The 25544-nt window shown below is 43.8% G+C and overlaps 2 protein-coding genes across 6 annotated transcripts in view; one reads left to right on the top strand and one right to left on the bottom strand.

Annotated features, from left to right (window-relative positions):
- The first annotated feature begins 1016 nt into the window (after positions 1-1016).
- On the top strand, positions 1017-14638 carry LOC138747120 (cytochrome c oxidase subunit 6B1-like). Of its 3 annotated transcripts, XM_069906067.1 has the most exons (5): positions 1017-1140; positions 3070-3145; positions 3252-3362; positions 8034-8134; positions 14508-14638. In XM_069906067.1, exons 3-5 carry the CDS (start codon positions 3257-3259, stop codon positions 14559-14561), a joined length of 261 nt encoding a protein of 86 aa, XP_069762168.1. In that variant the 5' UTR covers positions 1017-1140; positions 3070-3145; positions 3252-3256; the 3' UTR covers positions 14562-14638. The 3 variants fall into 3 exon arrangements, with proteins under 3 accessions (XP_069762168.1, XP_069762166.1, XP_069762167.1); XM_069906065.1 differs by lacking the exon at positions 3070-3145; XM_069906066.1 differs by lacking the exon at positions 3070-3145 and having other exon boundaries at positions 3229-3362.
- Positions 14639-17807: 3169 nt separating this feature from the next.
- LOC138747119 (katanin-interacting protein) overlaps positions 17808-25544 on the bottom strand; it is a 103157-nt gene continuing 95420 nt past the window's right edge. For all 3 annotated transcript variants that reach the window (XM_069906062.1, XM_069906063.1, XM_069906064.1), the window contains 2 exons: positions 20675-20760; positions 17808-19026 (listed from right to left, as the gene is read on the bottom strand). In XM_069906062.1, coding sequence (XP_069762163.1) covers positions 18968-19026; positions 20675-20760 — 145 coding nt within the window. In that variant the 3' untranslated portion in view covers positions 17808-18967. The remainder of the gene's footprint in view (positions 19027-20674; positions 20761-25544) is intronic.

Here is a 25544-nt window from a genome sequence, read left to right as displayed (position 1 = left end):
CCCCCTCTCCGCTCATTCCACCCCCTCTCCGCTCATTCCACCCCTCTCCTCTCCCCACCGTCCACCCCCTCTCCTCTCCCCACCGTCCACCCCCTCTCCTCTCCCCTCCGTCCACCCCCTCTCCCCTTCCCTCGTTCCAACCACCCTCCCCTCCATCCACCCCTCTCCCCTCCCCTCCGTTCAACTCTCTCCACACCACTCCGTCCACTCACCTCCCCTCCGTCCAGCCCTCCCCTCCGTCCAGCCCTCCCCTCCGTCCACCCTCATCTCCGTCCACCCCCTCTCCCCACCGTCCACCCCCTCTCCCCACCGTCCACCCCCTCTCCCCACCGTCCACCCCCTCTCCCCACCGTCCACCCCCTCTCCCCTCTCCCCACCGTCCACCCCCTCTCCCCACCGTCCACCCACCCCCTCTCCCCACCGTCCACCCCCTCTCTCCTCTCCCCACCGTCCACCCCCTCTCTCCTCTCCCCACCGTCCACCCCATCCCCATATACCCATCCCCTCTCGTCCACCCCCCATCCCCTCTCGTCCACCACCCCCATCCCCTCTCGTCCACCCCCCCATCCCCTCTCGTCCACCCCCCCATCCCCTCTCGTCCACCCCCCCATCCCCTCTCGTCCACCCCCCCATCCCCTCTCGTCCACCCCCCATCCCCTCTCGTCCACCCCCCCCATCCCCTCTCGTCCACCCCCCCATCCCCTCTCGTCCACCCCCCCCATCCCCTCTCGTCCACCCCCCCATCCCCTCTCGTCCACCCCCCCCATCCCCTCTCGTCCACCCCCCCCATCCCCTCTCGTCCACCCCCCCCATCCCCTCTCGTCCACCCCCCCATCCCCTCTCGTCCATCCCCTCTCGTCCACCCCCCCCATCCCCTCTCGTCCACCCCCCCATCCCCTCTCGTCCATCCCCTCTCGTCCACCCCCCCCATCCCCTCTCGTCCACCCCCCCCATCCCCTCTCGTCTACCTCTCGCCGTGTGCCCTGCCCTCATCCGCTCTGCATTGTTGCCGTCAGCGCACGGAGCTGGTTGGTCGGGCAGCAGCCGTGAGGAAGTGAAGCTGCCGTCGTGCTGTACGTGAACCGCCTGTCATTCGGCGCAACTCCTCTGAAAGGTCGGGCGAGCGCGCTGAAGCAACAGGTAGGGTGAGGGTGGGGTGGGGTGGGGCGGGGTGAGGCGGGGGGTCTGGCTTCGCGCAGCGGGGGGATATTGGGTCAAACCAAGGGCAATGGGAGCACCGGTAAATTCGCAAGCCCCTCGACCCAACCTGTACCCCGGAAAGCCCCCAGCCAGGCCGGCCCCGGGACAGTGAGTGTCGAGAGTTTCGTTTGCCCTTGGGTGTGGGGCAATGGAGTGGAAGGAGACGGAGATGAACCTTACTGCATAACGCTGATAGTTTGGGCTTCAAGAATTGGGCGATGAACGACCCGGTTCCCCCACCTGCCATTTGATACCCCGGTTTGGCTGATTAAACACCGGAATCACCGCTCTGGGGAAGCGACCTTGTCGGGATATTATTTGGTCAGATGTGACCCAGGTGGCGGCTCCAGAAGTTCCGCGGGGGGGGTTGAAACTGATACATGAAACAGAAAGTAGGAAGTGCTGAGCGCAATGGAGGGCGGCGGGCCAGGCTTTGCTGCCCGTCGGGGGCCAGCATCGGGGGGGGGGGGGGCAGGCTTTGCTGCCCGTCGGGGGCCAGCATCGGGGGGCCAGGCTTTGCTGCCCGTCGGGGGCCAGGCTTTGCTGCCCGTCGGGGGCCAGCATCGGGGGGGGGGGCAGGCTTTGCTGCCCGTCGGGGGCCAGCATCGGGAGGCCAGGCTTTGCTGCCCGTCGGGGGCCAGCATCGGGGGGGGGGCCAGGCTTTGCTGCCCGTCGGGGGCCAGCATCGGGGGGGGGGCCAGGCTTTGCTGCCCGTCGGGGGCCAGCATCGGGGGGCCAGGCTTTGCTGCCCGTCGGGGGCCAGCATCGGGGGGGGGGGGCAGGCTTTGCTGCCCGTCGGGGGCCAGCATCGGGGGGGCAGGCTTTGCTGCCCGTCGGGGGCCAGGCTTTGCTGCCCGTCGGGGGCCAGCATCGGGGGGCCAGGCTTTGCTGCCCGTCGGGGGCCAGCATCGGGGGGCCAGGCTTTGCTGCCCGTCGGGGGCCAGCATCGGGGGGCCAGGCTTTGCTGCCCGTCGGGGGCCAGCATCGGGGGGGGGCCAGGCTTTGCTGCCCGTCGGGGGCCAGCATCGGGGGGCCAGGCTTTGCTGCCCGTCGGGGGCCAGCATCGGGGGGGCCAGGCTTTGCTGCCCGTCGGGGGCCAGCATCGGGGGGGGGGGCAGGCTTTGCTGCCCGTCGGGGGCCAGCATCGGGGGGCCAGGCTTTGCTGCCCGTCGGGGGCCAGCATCGGGGGGCCAGGCTTTGCTGCCCGTCGGGGGCCAGCATCGGGGGGGCAGGCTTTGCTGCCCGTCGGGGTCCAGCATCGGGGGCCAGGCTTTGCTTCCCGTCGGGGTCCAGCATCGGGGGCCAGGCTTTGGTGCCCGTCGGGGGCCAGCATCGGGGGGCCAGGCTTTGCTGCCCATCGGGGGCGAGTTGACAGCAGCTACATGAAATTGATCTTTGATGGATTTTAAACGGCGAGGAACTGACTTTCCACCCGCCGGCTCGATTGGCTGAGTCACGTACTGCCCTGAGGTTCCTTTCTCCCGCAGGCGGGGCAGAATCCCCACGAGTGCAACATTAAACTGCACATGTAAACAGATAAGGGATCGAAACAGACTGCAACACAGACAAAGGGAAATCAACCCTCCACATTTTGTTTTAAAAAAAATCTGGAACATTTAACGTGACCCAACTTTGGAAAAAAAAGCAACTACTTTGCGGTTTTATTTATTTTGCTGTCATGAGGCGTTCAACTTTTCAAACGGGGTGGTCTGAGAGAGTCTGGCTTTTGCCACTTCGGCTATTGGTAGGTAGTGATGCTGGCTGTACTCGATTTGATGCGTTCATGACTGGGTCTCTCTGGGTCACCCAGTTGTTGGTAGTGAAATGCTGATAGTTTTTATCACAAGGTGCAAATACCTTTCTCTCCAGGGGGAAGTGAGCCCTAAGCAGTGTGACTGGCACGTGTAAAGGCACCTGGAGAAGCCCTGTTTAAATAAAGATGCAGGTTTTGTTTTCATTCCTGTTCTCCAAATGTCATTTATTTGCTCTTTTGTTGGATTTAAAAACAAATTTTAACAAGTCCTGCAGTCGTTTTTCAAATCTTTTGGCAGGCACTATGGCAGAGACCATCCAGGAAAAGCTAAAGAACTACAAGACTGCTCCTTTCGATGCTAGATTTCCCAATCAAAATCAAACCAGGAACTGCTTCCAAAATTACATGGGTGAGAAAAATGTTGTTGGAATCTAGAAACTGGCTTCACTAAAGGTGTTAAATAAACACTGTGGTAGACAGTTTACTTCAGGCCATTTTGCTACAAGATGTTGTCATACACGAGACTTGTGGCATCCTGTGCTATTCACATGGAACACCAGAAACTGGAGGAAGTTTGTGATGACACTAAGGTGTCTGGTATTGTGGACAGAGAAGGTTGCAGCAGAATATTGACTGCTTGGACCGAGGGATGGGTGATACAGAAAAATGTGAGGTGTTGCATTTTGGACACCTAATGGGGGTTGGATGTGAGAATAATAGGGATGTAGAGCAAAGGGCAGCAACCTCCTTTGAAGAAGACCGCAGAGCCCACCTCACTGACAAAAGGCAAAGGAGGAAAAACCCAACACCCAACCCCAGCCAACCAATTTTCCCCTGCAACCGTGTCTGCCTGTCCCGCATCCGACTTGTCAGCCACAAACGAGCCTGCAGCTGACGTGGACATTTACCCCCTCCATAAATCTTCGTCCGCGAAGCCAAGCCAAAGAAGAAGAGAGCAGGGACACAATACATTGAAAGTGGTATGACAGGTTAGATGGGAAAATCAAAGAGGCTGTCAGCACATTAGCCTTCATCAATCGGAATACTTAGTCTAGAAGTTGGGAGATCATGTTGTGGTTGAAAGATGTTAGTGAGGCTCCATTTGGAGTATAATGGTCAGTTTTGGTTATCGTCCTTAGGAAAGATGCCATCGAGCTGGAAGGGGTGCAGAGAAGATTTCTGAAGATGTTCCAGCAGTCAGGGCCCAGCTATAGGGAGAGGCTGAGCAGTCCTTGGAGTGCAGGAAGATGAGTGCTGATCTAATTGAATCAGTGGTGTATCTAGGGTATATAGTGCCTGTGGCAAACACTGAAATTGCATTCGCCCCCCCCACCCCCCGTTAAAACATATTTATTTCACCCCGCCACCATCCCTCACTTCACCAGCACAGCAGGAAAATTGTTTGTGAGGAAATACCACCAATTGAACAAAAATATAAAGGCAAGAAAATATACATGTATTGACTTTTGTATTTTAAAAGAATGTTGATATATTTTGAGTTTAGGATGGGTTTATAGGTATAGGCCAAGTTTATAGGTATAGGCCAAATGCAGACAGGGCTAGTGTGAGTGGCACATTTTGGACAACACTGACAAGTCGGGCCAAACTACCCTATGAGTAGGAGTCGGCCATCTGGCCCATTGAGCCTGCTCCACCATTCAACAAAATCATGGTTGACCTGGCCACGGATTCAGCTCCATTTACCTGCCTGTTCTCCGTAATTTTAATTCCCTTATTGTTAAAAATTCTATCTGTTTGAAATAACAGTGCAAAACTGCTTCTTTTGATGGAGAATTCCACATTCACCACTCTTTAGGAGAAGCAGATTCTCATTATCTCTGCCTGAAATTTACTCCCTCGAATCTTGAGGCTACGCCCCTAATTCTACTCATACATGCTAGTGAAAACATTCTCCCTGCTATCCTCACCTTTCATTTTGTGGGTCACGAAGATTTCCTCCCTCATCCTTCTAAACTCCAATGAGTATAGTCCTAGGATACTCAATGTTTCCTCATAAGCTTAATTTCCACAATCAACTTGGTGAACTTTGTCTGCTCTGCATGCAAAGACAAGATATTTTTCCTCGTGTAACGAGACCAGAACTGCACACAGGTGCAGCCTCACCAGTCCCCTGTACAACTGCAGCAGAACCTCCTTGCTTTTAAATTCAACCCCTCGCGATGAAGGCCAATATCCATTTTGCTGCCTCGATTACCTGTTGTATCTCTAAACCAACTTTTTGGCAACATGCACAAGTACTCTCAGATTGTGACACAATAGCATGCTGCATCCTTTCACCTTTTAAATGATAGTCTGTTCAACTATTTTACTTTTCAAAGTTTATGACATTTACCAGTCTGTCTGCCAGACATTTTCCCAATCATTAATGCAAGCCACAGGAGACTATTGTTTGGAATACAAGCTAGAGTTGGAGATGGTGAGAGTTTAATTCCATTACAAACTGGTTGTTTTAGATTAGCTACAGTATAACTCCGATTATCCAAAATGGTTGGGACCGGGCCCATGTCGGATAAATGTTTTTTCCACGAACTGGTCATTTATTAAAAACTGCCCAGTAGCAACAGAAAATCACTTGTAACAATGTTTAAACAACAAACAAAGACAAGGGAAGGCTTTTTAAGCTTTAAAATACAATTTAATTCTCATCAAAAAAAAATGCTGGCTCCCCACCAAAGCCCCACTGTTGCTGGGAGCCTGAGGTTCCCGCTCCTGCCGGGGAACCCGACATCCCCAGTTAGTTCGACTCCAAAATTTTAAAAAGAAATTGGATAATTGAGGATTTTGGAGAATTGGAGTTGTACTGTGTTTGGGTTGAAGTTACGATTTTGAGATTTCATTTGGGAGTGTGTGGGAAAAGCTGTTGTGGAGGGCTCTAATTCTTTCTTGCCTAAAGCTGATGTCGAAATTATTTTAAACTTTGTTACCTTGCTATAAACTACTGTGGTATTGGTAAAGCTTTTCCAAAAGGTTTTATTACATAGCAAACATAGCTATTGCATTGTATTATAAAACCTCTTGGCTTCAGTGAGATTGTGGGGGGGGGGGGGGGGGGGAATGAAAGTTAATGGTCATCATCTATTTTCATCAGATTTTCAAAACCAAACTTTCATCCATTTCTTCATTTACCCTAAGATTGCAAATTCACAATTTTCATTAAATGTTCTAGTTCTGCTACATTAAAAAAATGAAAATCAAGAATATTTGGCAGAAAACTGGTGCGTCAAGACACTTCAATCCAATCAAAGTGGCATCGTGACAACTCACATTTACAGGTGGTATTGCTGTCTGGAGTATCTGCAGCTGTTAGCTTTGGATCTCGAGTATCAGGAGGTATCACTGTATTACATGAAGAGGATTGTTTTACAAGCTAAAATTCAAGATCTGTCGAGATGGGTGGAATGAAGAAACTTCTACTGGGCAGATTTAGCAAAAAAAAAGTATGTGTCGGAGAGTTTGGAAATGAAAATTTAGCCAAATGTTGGCAACAGGTAGAGAAAAGTATTTGCATTATTTAACAGTGTAAAGCAGGGAACAAGGAATAGTCAATGGGCTGAGAAAACACTTAAGAAGAATGTACTGGCTCTCAACCTTTGTCTTTCCACCCACATCCCACCTTAAGCAATCCCTTACTAATCACAGAGCACTTACAGCATAGAGAAAGACAAAGGATGAGAATCACTGAACTAAAATTGTGAATTGTGTATCAAATTGAATGGATGAAATGAACAAAAGACACTTGCACAACCGCCTTCAATAAAAGTGGCAGAGTGGAGGAAATGGGAGTGGAAACTTTTCAAAAGTGCAGTACTAATTGGGCATGGATAGATTTTTCAGCTATCTGAATCAACTATTAATTACGCAAGATCCTTATGTTCAGAACTTTAGACTGTGTGCAATATTCAACTAAAGAGGGAACATTTCTGGACAATTTTAGGAAATGAAACCAGGTAGCTAGATTTAAAAAGACCATTTTGGCAATAAAATTTGCAAATGAGCTAGATTGAACATTTTTATGGCAAAGAACAAGTTCAGCATGGAAAAGGCCTTTACTGAGTTACAAGATAAATTACCAACGTACTCAGGAAACAGCAACTTGAAGCTCAAAGTTTCAAAGCCACGAGAAACATTGGAGACAGAGAGGAGGTGATCAGAGCAAGCCTGATCAAATCTAAAGCCCTCTGGAATATCAAAGCATCTGCAGTAGAATCATGCAAGAAATGCATTTGAGTTAGATACTGCAAAAAGTTTAAAGTATGGAAAATGCAGGAGTGAAATGCTAAAAGAAAATGAGTGTGGCAAAGAGTACAATTGAGCCCAAGATTATGGTCTATAGAAGCCTAACAGTTACCGAAGAAAAGTCATGAATATGGTTCTTAATTAATACTTCACATGTTGTTTGCAAATGCATTTTAAATAATTTTTCCATCTCTGTGAGTTGATAAAGCAGAAAATCCACTTAAAATGTATCTAAACTTGCAAGAGAAGAAATAGCTGAGGCTTTGTTTTTCAGTTTCCAATCTACATTGGACTACATTAAAAAAAAATGAATTGACTAATTAGAATTCGCCCTAATATTGCTGGCGGGAACATTATTGAAACATTTCAAGGGACATTCATTATTATTCAAGGACTGTAGGGACGTGTTAAAGGACTCTGTTTTTCAGGATGTATAATGGAAGTTCGGGCAGATGATTGAGCTGACCTGCATCTTCGCAAGGTGTCTGATGATAGACTTGCCACAGAAAAAAGTATCCGTGGAATTGTGCAATGTGCATTTCAAAATTGGATCAGGGCAGGAAGCAGAGATCCAAGGTTGCTTTGGACATTGCACAGTCTCTGAGGTTTGACAGACTTCATAATCTTGCCTCTTTCAATCCAAATTCTTGTTTTTTTGTATTTCTATGTTTTATTCACTCCGCTGTGGGACACACCAGCAGTGCACAATTGATGCGAAGCAGCAGCCCATTCCACACATCAGTTTATTTTAATTGAGGTCATTAAATGAATATAATTTCATAACATCAGCTGTGATCATAATATATTTGTAATTGTTTTGCAGACTTCCATCGTTGTACGAAAACACTGACTGCAAAAGGAGTTGATACATCTCCCTGTGAATGGTACCAGAGGGTGTCCAAGTCGATTTGCCCAATATCATGGGTAAGTGAAGGCAATATCTACCGTATAATTCGGCGTACAGTTTGACCGGCTCATAAGTTGACCCCCTTTTTCAGCCTCATTTAATTTAAGAGTTTTATGGTATATCTGGCGTATAAAGCTTATGGTATATAAAGCTTGCAATGCCTGAGATGGGCAATAGAACAGTGGAATGGAAAGGTGTGAAAACTGCACAGGCCAGGTTTACAGAGGTGTTACTGTACGTGGCTGATGGGAGAAAGCTAAGACCCATGGGAATTGTCAAATGCAAAATTAAACTGAAAATGAAATTCCCTGCGGGTAGTTTTGTACATTTTCAAGAAAAATGATAGATGGATGAAAATGGTGCAAAACTATGGATGGACAATGTGTGGAACAGGCAGTTTATGTAAGGAAGAGAGTTGGCTGGTCTAGGATGTGTTTCATAATCACTTAATTGAGAACACTAAAAGTAGATTAGTGCTACGTAATAGTTACAAGGAGGTTATCCCAGGTGGTTTGACATTTATATTGCAACTTCTTGATGTCTGCTTGAACAAGCCATTTCAAACACGTGTGCGAGGAAGGAAGTACATGGATGTCGAGTGCAGAAAAGGCAGGGCAACGTGTTCTGCATCACTTGATGTGCTGTGTGACTTCTCGCTCAAGGCATGTGGCAAAGTGAAAGTAGAGAGTGTGATTAAAATCATTTAAAAAGGGCAGTATCTCTTGTACAACTGATGGCAAGAAAAATGATTTATTATGGGACACTGACGACGAAGCTGAAACTGCCTCATCGGATGCAGACTGGGACCCATATGATGACTGTTTAAGCAGTGAGAGTATGGACGTGCTCGCTGCCATCTTTGCCTCAGACGATGTTAGCGAGAGTGATTTTGAAGGGTTCTAAATGTGTTGTTGTTTTCAATTAAAATCTGTCGCAGTCAGGGTTTTTTGTGGGTTTTTCAGGGGTCGACTTATTCACCGGATCAGCATGGATTGGATTTAGAGCTGAATCTAAGATCTTAAAAGTATATCCAGCTTATAAGTCGACCCCCATTTTATGAGTTTTTTTTTGGGTTTCATGACTAGATTTATACGCCAAAATATACGGTAGGTATTACACAATAATATTGTTTAAAGTTAACATTTAAACTGGACATTTAATTTGTAAATCTTCAATTTAAATCAATATACAGTGTGGAAACAGGCCTTTCAGTCTAACTTGTCCATGCCGATCAAAATGACCCAGTTAAACTAGTTCCCACATGGCTGCATTTGCCCATGTCCATTGACACTCATCCTATCCATGTATTCATCCAAATTTTTCTTAAATGTTGCAATAGGACCTCCTCTGGCAGCCATTTCCAGACATTATTGTCCTCTGGTCACATATTCCTTGGGCAAAAGTCTCTGTGCTCATCTGATCTATTATTCCTTATGATTTTGTGCTCCTCTGAGTTCGCTCCTTATCCTCCTCTGCTCTAAGGAATAAAGTCCTAGCTTGCTCACCTCTCCATAGAACATGACAGCACAGAAACAACTCCTTCAGCCCTTCAAGTCTGCGCCGAACCATTTTTTTGCCTAATCCCACTGACTTGAACCCAGTCCATAGCACTACATACCTCTCCCGTCCATGTACCTGTTAAAATTGACCTGCTTTCACCACTTCAATTGACAGCTTGTTCCACACTCCAACCACTATCTGAGTGAAGAAATTCCCCTTCAACCTTTCCCCGTTCACTCTTACCCCATGTCCTCTGGTTTGTATCTCACCATCCCTCAGTGCAAAAAGGCTACCTGTCGATTCCCCTCATAACTTTAAATACCTCTGTCAAAAATCGCCCCTCATTTTTCTATGTTGCAGGGAATAAAGTTATAGCCTGTTTAACCTTTCCTTGTAATTCAGTTCCTGAAGTTTGGGCAACAAGCTAGGAAATCTTCTCTGCACTCTTTCCATCTTATTGATATCTTTCCTGTAGTTAGGTGACAAAAACTGCACACAATGCTCCAAATTTGGCCTCACCAATGTCTTATACAGGTATCTAACCTTTTATCCGGGATTGTTGGGACTGGGCACCTGGGAATTTTCCAGATTTCAGAATCATTTTGATTTCCGTCGCGCTGCCGTCTCTCTCCCCCCCTCACTCGCCCGAGTCACGCTGCTGTGGCAGAGGTTTCAGCTGTGTAGGGGATTATGGGTAGCAACGACAGCCATTGAGCCACCACCAGGGCGACTGAAAGCACCACAACACTGGATGGGCATCAGTACAGGCGATTCGGAGGCACTTATAAAAGTAGCGGAACATAACAGGAATTGAGCGAGGGACACGACAGGTCATATTTGGTGCCAAACTCCATCTTTGATGAGCAACGTGCCGATTTTTGGAGTTTGCCAGATTTTGGAATTCTGGATAAAAGGTTAGGCACCTGTACAACTTTACCATAACATCCCAACTCCTATACTCAATACTTTGATTTATGAAGGCCAATATGCCTTCATTACAACCCTATCCACCTGTGACGCCACTTTCAGGGAATTATGTATCTGTATTCTCAGATCCATGTGTTGTACCGCATTCCTCAGTGCCCTACCATTTACATGTATGTCCTTTCTTGGTTTGTCCTTCCAAAATGCAACACCTCACACTTGTCTGCATTAAATTCCATCTGCCATTTTTCTAGCTGGTCCAGATCCCTCGGCAACTTTGAAAACCTTATTCGCTATCCACAACACCTCCAATCTTAGTGTCATCTGCAAACTTACTGATCCAATTTACCACATTATCATCCAGGTTTTCCTCCCCCTCCCCACCCCCTTACTAGCTTTAAGTCAGCAAGCATTCCTCCTCTTCAATCTGTACTGGTACCATGTACAGATACCTCACTGCTTGTTTTCTTCACTTCCCACATCTCTGTGCCCATTTCCTGAGTGAATAAAACATACAAGATCTCCCCCATCTCTTTTGGCTCCATACAAAGCCAACCACTCTGATCTTCAAGGGGACCAATTTTTGTCCCTTACTATCCTTCTGCTCTTAATATACCTGTAGAAACCCTTAGGATTTTCCTTCACGTTGTTTGCCAAAGCAACCTCGTGTCTTCTTTTAGCCTTCCTGATTTCTTTAGGTTTTTCTTGCATTTTTTTTAATATTCCTCGAGTACCTTATTTGCTCCATGTTGCCCATACCTACTATACATCTCTCTTCTTCCAAACCAGAACCCCAATATCTCTCAAAAACCAAGGTTCCCTATGTCTGCTAACCTTGCCTTTAATCCTGAAACTCTCAAGGTTTCACCTTTGAAGGTCTTCCACTTACCTCACACATCCTTGCCTGAAAACAACTTAACCCAATCCACACATTCTAGATCCTTTCTTATTTTCTTAAAATTGGCCTTTCTCCAATTTAGAACCTCAACCCGTGGCCCAGACCTATCCTCCATGGTCAAATTGAAACTAATGGAATTATGATCACTGGACCCAAAATGTTCTCTCCTACACGCACTTCTGTCACCTGTCTTGTCTCGTTTCCTAAGAGGAGATCCAGTATTGCACTTTCTAGTTGGTACCTCTATACAGTATTGATTAAGTAAACTTTCCCGAACACATTTGACAAACTCCAAGCCATCCAGCCCTTTCACAGTATGGGAGTCCCAGTCAATATGTGGAAAATTAAAGTCTCCTACTATTACAACCTTATGTTTCCTGCAGCTGGCTGCTATCTCTCTACAGACTTTTTTTTCCTCTCCAATTCTCGCTAACTATTGGGCAGTGTATAATACAACCCCATCTGAGTGGTCATACCTTTCCCGTTCATCAGCTCCACTCATATAGTCTCGGTAGACGAGCCCTCTGGTCTGTTTTGCCTGAGCACAGCCTGAGCACAGCTGTGATATTTTCTCTGATGAGCAACACCACTCCTCCCCTTTTTCACCACCCCCCCCCCCCAATTCTATCGCGTCTCAACCATCGGAAGCCCAGTCCTGCTCCTCTTGCCACCAATTTTCACTAATGGCCTCAATGTCATAATTCCACGTGCCAATCCACGCTCTAACCTTGTCTCCCTTTCCTACAATACTCCTTGCATTGAAATAGATGCACCTGAGAAGATTTCCACCACATTCAACCCGTCGACTTCTAACGGTGCATGCAATTTTCACATTATTTTTTCCCTCCTCTATCTGCTTTGGCACTCTGGTTCCCGCCCCCCTGAAAATCTAGTTTAAACTCACCGGAGCACCACCAGCAAACCTTTCTGCAAGGATAATAGTCTCCCTCCCATTAAGAAGCAAACCATCCAGTCGGAACAGGTCCCACCTTCCCTGGAAGAGAGCCCAATGACCCAGAGACCTGAAGCCATCCCTCCTGCACCATGTTCTTAGCCATGTGTTAAGCTGCATTATCCTCTTATTTCTAACCTCATTAGCAAGGATAGCAATCCTGAGATCACAGCCTTGGAGGTCCTTCCTTCAACCTGGCACCTAACTCCTGAACTCTCCTTGCAGGACCTCCTCGACCTTTCTACCCCCGTCTTTGGTCTCTATATGGACCACAACATTTGGCTGCTCCCTCTCCCTCCTGAGGTTGCCATGAACTCAATCTGAGAAATCTTGGACCCTGACACCCAGGAGCCAACATGCCATCCGGGAAACGATCCCTTCCACAGAACCTTATCTGTGCCCCTAACTATGGAATCCCCTATCACTACAGCTCGCCTCTTCTCCACAGGACCAGACTCTGCAACAGAGACCTGATCACTATAGCTTGTCCCTGGTAGGTCGCCCCCTCAACAGTATCCAAAATGGTATACTTATTATTGTGGGGAATGGCCACAGGGCTGCCCTACACTACCAGCCTGTTCCCTTTCTCCAGACTGTCACCCACCTACCCTCCTCCTGCAACTCCTATCTATCATCCTCTCTGCCTCCTGAATGATCTGATTCATCCAACTCCAGCTCCTTAACTTGGCTTGTCAGGAGCTGCAGCTGGATGCACTTTTCACTGATGAAGTCCTCAGGGAAACTGCTGGCTTCCCTGACAACACACATTCTGCAAGAGGAACATTCCTTGCCACTGTTTATGACTGGGGGGTGGGAATGTGGTATCTGAAACCTGCCCTCAACCTACCTGCTGGATCCTTTATTTGTTCCTGGAATAGAACGGCCTTTTCTTCCTTCAACTCCCCGCCTCTTACCTGTTCTTGCCAAGCCTTCTGAGCCAAAGCCTCACCACTGACTCAGCCCGTTCCATGATGACCGCTCCACCACCCAGTCTGTCACTTTTATAGTGATACTCAGCTTCCTGCTGCTGCCTCACCCCTGTTTTAAATTCTAACTACTACCGCTCCTCAGGTCACCTGACCTCTCTTGCTCTCCACTGCAGCTCAGGCCTCCCAAGTCCTGGCAACGTCTTCTCTGCACCCTGTGCAGCGTGACAGTATCTTCTCTAGAGTGTGGTGATGGAAACTGAACACAGTACTCCAAATGGGCTTCATCAATGTTTATATACAGTACAGAATGATGAAGGCCAATATGCTGAAAGCCTTTTTAAACACCCTATCTACCTGTGACACCACGTACCTGTACTCATCCATTCCCTCTGCTCAACGACACCCCCAGATCATTAACTGTGTAAGTCCTACCAACGACAGACATCCCAAAATGCAACACTTCACAATTCCCTGTATTAAATTCCATCAACAGTTCCTCTTGCCAAACCAATTAAAATGCTGCTACAATCTTTGACAGCTGTTTTTACTGTTTACAATACTGAACTCTTTAGTGCTTTAATCATACCCTGTACGTTTTCATCTAAATTATTGATATAGATAACTCACAGCAATGGGCCAAGCAACAAACCCTGTGGCACACACAACAGGCCTCCACCATCACCTTCTGCTTTCTACCATGAAGTCAATTTCTATCCAGTCTGCTCTCTCATCTTGGATCCCATGCAACCTATCCTTCCAGAGCACCCTGCCGTGTGGAACTATATCAAATGCCTTGCTGAAACCCGTTATCTAGAATTCAAGCAACCAGCTAAAATTATGGAAGTTAGTTTGCCAAACACACAATCTCAAGCAATTGAAATTCTATCCCCATAGTACCAGGGATTTTACTGCAAACAACATCCGAAGCTCTGCCCTCGTCAATCTTTTTGGTCACATCTTGAGATACAACGTCCCAGTTACAAAACTATGCTGACTGTCCACACAAATGCAGGCATATCTTCTCCCTCAGTATACTGTCGTGGAAGTGACCAACCGCAGATGTAAATTAATGTACCTTGACCACATCTTGCAGTTGAGAAAACATACATATCTGGTCAATTTGAAATTTTACTGAATCCATTAAATCTCTTGTAGTGAAATAACTATTGAAATTTTTCACCTTTTAGATAAAGAAATGGGATGATCAATTGGAAAAAGGAACCTTCCCTGGAAAAATCTAAGCAATTATTGCAGCCAATCGTTAAATGTTTGCAAAACTTGCATCTTACATCAGATTAAATTCTAAACATTGAACTTACTCACTCTTCTAGTCTTATTTTGTTTGTATAATTACATAGTTGTGGAATTACATGTCGGAGTTTCATTCAGAGTGCATAAGAGGGATGGCCAATATAATGAAGACACATTTATGTTCACATTTTCATTCAAAAATGTGTAAAACATGATATTAAAATAAACCTCTAAGGTCATCAATGTTACAGCTTTGATGGGCATCATATGCATATTGTTTTGGTTATTCATAGGTTACAGTGGTCACTGAACTAAACATCGGAATGAGTGGGAGGTATACGTATTGCGAATTGGTTTTAATTTAAAGATGTAGCACAGCCACAGGCCTTTCCAGCCCATGAGCCTGCATCAACCACATGATTAATTAATCTACTAACCCCTTACAACCAGTGGCAGACCAACTACCACCCGAGCTTTAGTAAGGACCCCCTACCCCCACCCCTCGTCCAACGCCGTGACTGTTAAAACACACAAATGCTGGAGGAACTCAGCTGGCCTCGTAGCGTCACAGGGGGTAAAGATACCTTAAAGGGTTCAGGACTGAAACGTTGGTAACACATCTTTTCCCTCCTCCTGATGCTACGAGACCGGCTGAGTTCCTCCAGCATTTGTGATTTACAGGCGCAAGTTCGGCTTCTCCCTTTTGTTTTGCTCAGATTTCATTCAAAACAATTTATACATTACAGGTTTTCTACAACTGTCGCATGAATAATAACCCAAATATCCCCGCAGCAAAGGAACAAACATTTATTAATAAAACTTGATAATGCAAATTAACTGAACAATGATGATTAAAAATGGAGACATATTAAAGTTCAAACAATCGGTTCTATTATTTGAAGAGATCACTTTCTTAGTTTAATATAAATCCATCAATTAATTTAATGTTCTGATCCTACTTGAACTTTTTGTTCTGGAATTCTGTAATGAGCCTAAATTTTGTTGTTTCTTTTCTGGTATTAGTAATTCAATGAAAGGGGGTGATCACATGGTTAACTCAAGTAGAGCCTTAAAACCGGGAAGGGTTACCATTCTCCTTCTTGGCTTTGCTCTCCAACTGATTTTAACATCAAAGTCCTGTTTAAACCCTCCCCCTCCCTTCCTGTTCCAATACCACCTTGTTGCTTAGGGCAGGCAACGCCAAGATGTTTCAAAATGTTCGCCAGATAATTTTCTCCCCATGTCACTTGGCCACGGATCCTTCCTTACTTGTGTCCCTCCATCCCAATGAGGGCAGATGCAAGCATGATAACTGCACAGGAAGGTGAGACCGTGGCCATCTCTCCCTCTCCGGTGATCTACATTGGGATGGAGGTGCTGATCACAGTTATATCTGTCCTGGGCAATGTGCTGGTCTGCTGGCTCTCAGGGAAACCGCCTTCTGCTTCATCGTGTGGTTGGCCTTGGCTGACATCATTTTGTGAGAACTCTGGTCATCCCCTTGGCCATCAGCATTGAACTCCGGACCCGCTTCTACAGCTGCCTCCTCTTCTCCTGCACTGTCCTGGTACCGTCCCAAAGCTCTATCCTTTTGCTTCTCGCTATTAAAATAGATCGATACCTTGGAGTCAAGGCTCCCACCAGGTAATGTACCGCTTCCTGTGATATTTCTTTCTAAATAAGTGGAACAGAGTGATGGAGCCCTTGTAACCACTGGAATGTGGCGGAGTCCCATGGACGTGAGAAGTACCAGGCTAAGGTACTTCAAGGGCATTCTAGCTGGAGAGAGCACGAACCGTGGTGAACTCAGGTGCTCGCACGACGGCAGGTTTATCTCAAAAGGGCAACTCTTAAAAAGTGCCGTGCTACTGACATTTTGGCACACTTGTTCATTCATAGCTCTGAAAGAGCTACTCACTGGGAATGGGCTATCACCACTGTGGAATTTTCCTTCTACCTTGTGGCTGGCCCTCCCACTGCTATAAGTATAATGATATTGTATAACCAATTAATGTTTTAATTTGGGGGAAAAAAAAGTACTTTTGAGCTGTAGAGGTTGTGCTTACGTGCTCAAAGGCGATTGGTGCCCAAAGGCTGCCCTGAGCAGGGGATCAGTGCTGCGGTTTATAAGGTTAGCGGTGAAATACACAAAGAAATGCCGGAGGAACTCAACCCGTCTCGCAAGGTTGGTGGGCTCACTTTTATACAGTTACTGAGAGACTGCTGGCTGTGAACCCCTCCACTCACTACAACAGGTGACAAGCTGGACATTGGTATTTCGGAGACCCTCCTTGCACACGCCGCAAATCTTCATGCCACCACCGCCAACTCCCAGAAACCACTCCCACACATCGCCCCAGGAACAGCGTGGCGCCGATTGGCCCACACTGGACATGGTAAACACAATCTCACAGGGAGTCACAACTCGGCCCCCTTACCCTCTGGGCCCCTAGGCTTTAGTCTACTCAGCCTAATGCTTAATCCAAAGCTTATGGCTTTGGAGGAAATGCACGCAGAGATGGGGAGAACGTCCAAACTCCTTGCAGATAGGGCTGGATTTAAACACATGTCGTCTTCACTGTAATAGCTTTGGGCTAAGCACTTACTTGGCAAAACAATGAACCATGTTGTAGCTTCATTCTGAACCTTGCAGAATTGAGTGGTTGAAAAAGCTGATTTTTATTCATTAAACTGCACACAAAATTATGTTTAAAATAGTAGACAAAAAAATAGTTCTTGTGAAAGTATTCCTTTTAGATAACAAAATTAGTTTACTTCTACCAAAACAATTAATATGGAAAATTGGTTTCATCTCTTTTTTTAGAGATAGTTCACACCCTAAACTGATCTAAAATTTTTTTTTATGATATATTTTTATTCTGTAATATTATTAATATCTCTGTATTAATTCATTACTTACTATGTATTTTTTATATCTCTTTGAACTGTATGTGTTTATAAATTATAATAATAATCAAAAGATTGAAAAAGGAAAATTGGTTTCATCTCTCTCTATCTCTTTGCTTTCTTTTTTCTCTTACTCTATGGGGATTTACTGTGGGGGGAAGTTGGGGTTTATACCATCATGTCTAATCGAACTGATATTAAATATATTTGATTACATGCATGGATAAAAATTGAAATAAAATATTCAAAAAAGTTGTTTTGCTTAACTTTTTTATTTAAAATTGCAAAACAAATTTTTCACTGAAGTTTAAAATTATAATTTTCTTAATTAGATTTTATTTTCTTTACACAATGAAAACAGATATACACAATTATTACACGGAAAATGTAAAAAGGTTGGAGGTCTAACTAGAAGACAGCATAATACACCTTTTAAAATGCTGTCAACATTGTCAGGTTCAAAAGACAAAAACATCAATTACGTGCAATGGAATCGATCGTCGTGGATCTCGACTTCATTGATTTTTAATAGTACATGTCATTTGTAGTGAGATATTAACAACTAACAGTTCTCAATATGAGACAAAGCTACTTTCCAATAAACATGCACAGCATTTTATACTTTCCATTCTATGGAACTGATGCATCATTAAACTATTCACATTTAACAAATTCTTAATGGGGTCTTGCACTGTCTAAGTGGCTGAAAGGCCACTTAGTGTTTACATTGAACGGATATTCTAAAGGTAGGAACATATTCTAATGTGTAACAAGGGCTAGATCTTAAAAAGGAGTTTGCTTAAATAATCCAAAATATTTCTAAAAAATACGTTAATGAATGTTTGTTCTTCAGTTGAATTTGATTACAAAATACTTTAAATATTTCTTTAGACCTGCATTGAAAGCATTTTCTTAAGCTGAACACAAATCTACTTGACCCAGATGGATACCCATCACTAAATGTTGATGAGTGTATTGAGGCCAAGGTGGCGCCAAATTTTTTTAAAAAAAGCTTTGAGATTTAGAATATATTTGATGTATAATCACTTTGTCGCAGAAGCCAATTCAATTTTATGATGATACGACTTAATTGGCACACATTGGTGAGAAGGACATCTTGAAAGGTGTTGTAAGGGTTGCTCGAGATCAAGGCACATCAAAGGATTGAGTAACATAGCTTACTTACTCTGTATTTGGCCATACTCTTTTTGATTTGGAAGTACCATGTCTCAATACTGGGTGACACAGCATTTTCATTTCTCCATAAACAACCAAAAGGGAACTTTAAAAAAAACCCCAAAGTATGATTCATGCACATCAATTTTCAAATCACATTTGGGTACTTATTAGGTGTGATCAATCTGGTGCCACTTTGAAAATTTCCTGTCAACATAGCTGCGCTTCAGTCATTAATAAAAGAGAGTTCCATCCAAATCTTAACCAAAGGAATACCTAAGATTTTAAGGCAATTCACTGTATTGAGATATTTTCAAAGTCTTCTTCTCCCAATTGATCCCCTGTCAGTGATGCATGTATTTGGTCGTAGAGCTAAAAGGAAAGATTAAACTTGCTTATAAGCATGACTTAAGGAGGAGAATCCAAATAACTGAAAAGAAACAAGGTAAACTATAATCTTGCATTCTACATTCTTTTTCCTTTAAATAGTGATGCAAATTATTCAATGTTTACCATTTCTTGCTCCCGATCATTTATCCCCATAATAAATGATAGTGATCATTTTGATATACCTTACATGTTTTTATTCTCTCTTCATTAAAACTATTTTGATTTCATCAAACATTGACAGAATCTGTACTAGTTTTGACCTCTAGATGTGTTTTATCTCTTAACACTAGGTGATTTGAGGCAGTTTTTTTTAAGCTTGTATGGCAATTCCCCTTTGTTTCATAGTAAAAAAAATCAATTATTTTACCCATTGTCAGTCAATCTGTCTCAATGCATAAATTTAGCCTCAGCTAAATTTAAAATGCTTTAGATTTCTCCCTATCCAACAAGATATATGATCAAGTGTTCATGATTAATTGAATCTTCATCATTTTCATGGTCTTCCACTTGATTGCTTTTGAGACAAAAAATTAGCTCATGACATTTTTATGACAACATTCTTCAGTTCTTTTCTGTTTTATTCTACCCAAGATATCTTTACTGCCGACATGTCCCAAAGGAACATTTTTCTGTTTGCAGAACTGAAGGTCAACTTGACTTTAAATTTCCAATGAACAATTGTCCTTGCATCTGGATAACATCGCAAAACATGACAAAAAGTTTACAGCTTCACCGACGAATCAAAGTTTGGCTATGAGAAAAACGGCACTGCCCATCGACCCTGGAAAAAGCTTTTTGAAAGCAGCACACAGCTCCAACAATTTAACTTTGGGCCTGTAGACTTCACCCACCAGGTTTTATTTTTGTCTCTTGCTAGCTCCTATTTCCACCGATGCTCTTCCTTCTACTTGCTCATCCAAAGATCATGTCACGCTACCACCCTTCTTTGTTACTGTTGTGGGCCATAGGTTCCCAGGAGTCAATGATGTCCCTAGCAAGCTTTGAAAGTCTGGTGTCAAACGTGTAAATGATGTGGCCAACCCAACAGAGTTGATAGAGAGTAACTGGAGTCTCAACATACTCTGAGAAATTAGCCTCTCAAAAACCAAAATCATCAGACATTTTGCATTATCCAATCTAGACAATACATGTAAGATTGAAATCCTCCAGCCTCCCTTGTATAGATGCTGTCCAGAAACATGCGTATTACTCATTCTTTTCAAATAACAAGCAGATTCGAGACGCTGAATCCGATTCCCAAAGTGACACCTCCTTCCTGAACTCTGCTGCAAAATGTGTTGGTCTCTCGCAAATGATGCTTCCCGACCCATGACTTACATTTTCAAAACACAAGGCTTACTCTCCTCATTATACTCCAAGCATAAAAATATACCTTTTAACATCTTCCGTTCCTTGTACCTAATCCATAATCTTGTAATTAATGCTCCCGACTCAATTTCACACCATCTCTACAAATCTTCCCTTCCTCAGAACTTTCTACAATGAGTATGATTTCCAATTAGTTTGTTCTTTTAATCTCCTGACTGTTTAGACCAACTTTAGCTTTAACGATTTCTATTCTTGGTGATATTCACTGAGGCTGAATAGAAAAAGGAAAGGAAAATCTAACCTGGGTCAGCAGTTTGTTTCTTCTTGGATCGATGAATAATTTGGTGCTCATTGGTCATTTTCACGTCCTGGTCTTCGACTTGGTTGCTGATCAAAATAATAAAATGAAGCAAAATAGAAGGAACTTTCACATTGGCTTAAATTAACATGTCTTTCTTGTCCTCTTCATGTACTCCAAATTTCGTGTCATCAACTTACTGTAATTAAGTGCCTGAGTCAATTCTTTCCAAAATTCCACGAGAAACTTATTTGCTTGCCCACCAAGGACTATACAAAATTAAATGCAAAGACTAATGCAAAATCTTTACTAGAAATATACAAGTAGGTTTACTAGGGAATAGCTTTTGTGAAGGACAGATACATCAGCAGGGAACCAGAGATGTCCATGAAAAAAATATTGGTGTAGATTCAATCTGTTGCCAAGTCAGTATGGCAATGCAAATGCATATTTCTGACATGTTCTTGAAACTAATACCTGAAATAATTAAAGAAAGTTGAGTAGGAAAAGGAAAGATTCTCACGGCAATGGGGAAAGGAGAGAGTAGTGGGACTAATTGGACAGCCTGTAAAGACATCTTGAATCATCTGGATCTCCTATGGAGCAAGATTCTCTGAATTTTTGAAGATTTGTCAAGAAACACTAAGGGTGTTGATGAGCCATGTACACTTGCAGACTTACACAAGTGGTAAGGAATTTACTTCCTCAATCCCTGCGGCCCTGTGGGCACCCACAGATTTTCTATGTTAATGAAAGCACAATAGTGGCATATGTAAAATGCAAGTAAACCACTTTTATGCAATCAGATTATACTGTTTGGTGACCACTCTTTTGCAACAAATGGACACCTGAATCAAGTATTAGCCTCCCTCCTGAACAGACAAAATTTTAATTGATTAGATTATTCATCATTTCTTAAATCGTGTGATATCACAGGGCAGAAAATTATTTGACATAACCTCCAGGGAAACCAGGGTTGTGTATCTGAAAAAATTCAGTTGAAACCAGAAGAAAGCAAAACTGTACATTACTGGATGCTCGAGCTCCTAACTTTTTGGGGCCGTTGTCACTCTTGTGTTTGGAGTAAGACTTCTCATAAAGAAATCAACAGTGCTACGACATGCAAAGTCCGCCGTGATTTCAAGGTAAATATTCTGAAAAAGAACTGTTTTTAACTACTGACGAAACGCAAGGTGTCACCCACACATTTTCCTTGAAACTTCCATTGAAACAACCATCTTCAATTACATTCTTTTCCGTGAGATTGGACCTTGTGCGACTTTAACCATGTCCTCATGTGTGTCTGGCTGCTGGAGTGTGTCTTGACCTCCACAAATGAAGATTCTTCACTTCAGACCTAATCAAAATTACTGTGCTAACTTTGACCATAATGATGTTTGCTACTCACTGCTGTAGTTGGGTCATCAGTCAAGCTTCATATTCAAGTCAAGATCACCTTCTGCCTATGAATGCAGGTAGAGCAGGGTAGGTGGATTTGCCTGGATGACAGGATTCCCGAGTGCAGACACTTGTGGATTGCACCCAGGTAAGTATAACATGGATTGGAGACCATCCTGGCAACCTCCTGCCAGGAGTGTCGGTCCGAGGGCTCTGCAGGGTGTGGAAAGAATACGTCTCCTATGGGCAATGTTCTTCACACAACCTCTGTCTTCCCTCCACTGCCAACCCCACCACAACACTGACTCATTATGACCAACTCCTCCTGTCATGACTCACCGGCAGCTGGAAGTGCTGCCTGAATAATAGCGGATGGAGTAAGCCTCAATTCTAACAAAGCCCTGTGTGTTAATTACCTAATTTAAAACAGAAAAACTCAACCACACCATTATATCCACAGAGAAATACAGCATGGAAACAGGCCCCATAGGTTTTACGGGTCAGATATCCACAATTCTGTCTGAGTACTGTCTTTAATTGGTTTTGCATTCTTTTAGATTATGTGTGCCATTCTAAGGTTGTATCACCTTTGATCGTCAGCATCAAATATACGCACAGAATAGTTTTAAAATCTTTCCTAAAGCATCTATTTCTTAAATCGTATAATAAACCACAAGCTCTAAACTGACAACATTCTTGTGCACACAAACTATTTCAGGATCTAGAAACATACCCCAATATAGATGATTCCTGAGATCATCAAAATGAAGTAAGACTTTAATCTAAATTTTCATTGAAGATTAAGTTCACTTCATATCAAACCAGAATTATGATTTTGAATAAAAGGAAACCGAACAAGGTTATGCAAAATAACAAGGTCATGGGCATATACATTCTTTTGCATAGATAGATCATAGGAGAGCGTTCTATTGCAAAACGCAACAGCTTTGCTATTTAAACATTTCACTGCTCCTTCATTGTCACTCATCCAAATCCTGGAATTGTTTTTACTTGATACAATTGTGGAAATTATTTAATCAAAAGAACTGTAGATCAAGGATTGCTCACTGCCATGTTCTCAATGACAGTCATGGCCAGCCTTGCAAACAATGCCCGTATCCAAAATATGATATCAACATTTATCACATTGTTAGTGAACTAAATGTTCAGAGAAACCTGAACTTACAGCTAAGAAATTGTTCCTGAAGACATCTTTAAGTTGGACCTTCCAATCAGAGAATTCTCTGGATGACACCTCAATCCCCAGCAAAATTCTTACCAAGCTCAGAAATATTCACTTCTTACTCCAGTACCATCAGCATGCTTCCATGAACAATGCTCAAGATTTTGAGATCCACCTCATGAATCTTTGAATCCACTCTGTGGAAACTGCTGACCTATCCCACTGGTAGATTGGCATTGAGAAACCTGCGCCCCAATTAATTGCTATTTTACTTACAAGGCAACCATCCTCAAAATTCACCTCTGATTCCCCTGCTGTTGCAAACTACTGCCCACTTCAAAACTAGGAGCCATTCTGGCTTTTCACTGGTTGTAATTTCATTCAGACAGAACATAACATATTTTGTGGATGGTGTGCATGCAACATACTGTATACACTTGTGTGATAGTCAATCCCATGTAAAATCTTGTATTTTCCATATATCCCAGAAAAGGTTGACCCTCCTACTTTTGGCCCCACCCATCTGAGATCCCGATGTCCCAACCACAGATCCTCATCCTGGCCATCTGCCTATTCAAGCTCCTGACTGCCCTCCCACTTGACCACTCGATGCCCTAACCGCAGATCCTCGCCCCGGCTGCCCACACACCAGCGCTCCCGATGCCCTGAATGGCGACATAGCACTTGGTCCTAGCCATCCGGACTCTTGACACCTTGAACGATGCAGGCACTTACCACAGTCAAAAGTTATATCCAGGTAAAAGTCGACCCCCAAATTTGATCCAAAAATCGAGTATTACACAAATATATACGGTAGTTATTAAAGGAAAACATGGTGTATATATAAGCCCAATTGTTTATAGCCCCACTCAGGGGAATTGGAGTACGTTGTCTTAATGTAGCTCTGATCCTGAACACATAACTGTACTTGGAATTTATAAAGAAGTTGTCTAAACAGATGAGGTATTAAACTAAGGTCTGTTAGTTCTTTGAGCAGTTATTATTTGATATTATTTGAAGAGCAATGGAGTTTCTCTTGCCCACTTGCCAAAACTATTTTCTAATCAGTATCAATAAAATATTACCTTGTGAGGACTTCACTTTTTGTGGGATTTTGTTATGACAAATCAGTTGCCATATTTCACATATTTAAACTGATGAACTTCAAATGTTTTGGAACATTCCAAGTTCAAGGAAAAATGCTGTAAAAGTTCAAGTTGTTCTGTAAAACCTACACGGATGAATGTGAGTTTAAATTCATTCATGCCTGAGCATTTCAACTGATGCTTTTAAAAGGGTTGGAGGTGACATCTTTTGAATGAGATATCTAAACTGATGCCTGTTCTCTCACAAAGACCAAGAACTATATAGAACTACAGTAAAATCCCAATTATTCAGAATTCAATCAACCAGAAACTCAAACAACTGGCAGAAAAGAAGTAAATAAATAATTTTGAATTAATAAGACTGGGCGGACGGACTCCACAGGGGAGCGCTGACACTTAATTGGACACGCACAGGTTTGCCCTGCTGAACTCACAATGCCCCTCAATGCGCGCACATTCTTTCCACCATCTCCACTTGTCAAGCTGTCAGGGTGCGCCAAGGGCTGACTGGAGCACTTGTGCGGAGGTGAGCCGGGATATCAGCACGAGGAAGATGCGCTGAGGGCCTGACCGGAACACTTGCACAGAGGTGAGTTAGGTTGCCTTGGTAAAGATAGGAGCAAACATTCAGCCAGCAAGCAACCCAGTCATGACCCAGCCACAGCAGCTGTTTTAATAAAGTTTCAATAAAGTTGCATTGGAATGAAATGGCAGCACCCAGGATGAAGAGCTAGTCGATGCTGCTTGCTGTTGAGGAGACTCTTCCAAAATGTCTCCCTATCCATGCCTAGTAAGAGTCTTTATTTTTATTAGTATTAAGTATATTAGTAAGGCTTTATCTGTAAACTTGGAGGGGGTTGATTATTGGCATAGTAAAATAGCACAACACTGTTACAGTGGCAGAGACACCATGGTTCAAATTTAAATTTTGTTATGGGAATAAAAACCCAACACCCAACCCCAACCAACCAATTTTCCCTTGCAACCGCTGCAATCGTGTCTGCCTGTCCCGCATCGGACTTGTCAGCCACAAACGAGCCTGCAGCTGACGTGGACTTTTTACCCCCTCCATAAATCTTCGTCCGCGAAGCCAAGCCAAAGAAAAAAAAGAAAGTGATCTTTACATAATTAAACACTACAATACTGATTTTTTTCAAATTACATTTTGCACTCTTCTGTTTTTTTT

This window comes from Narcine bancroftii, chromosome 12, assembly GCF_036971445.1.
Source record: "Narcine bancroftii isolate sNarBan1 chromosome 12, sNarBan1.hap1, whole genome shotgun sequence".
Lineage (NCBI taxonomy): Eukaryota > Metazoa > Chordata > Chondrichthyes > Torpediniformes > Narcinidae > Narcine > Narcine bancroftii.
The sequence above is the reverse complement of the archived record's forward strand: the minus strand, read 5'-3'. Positions and strand labels throughout refer to the sequence as shown.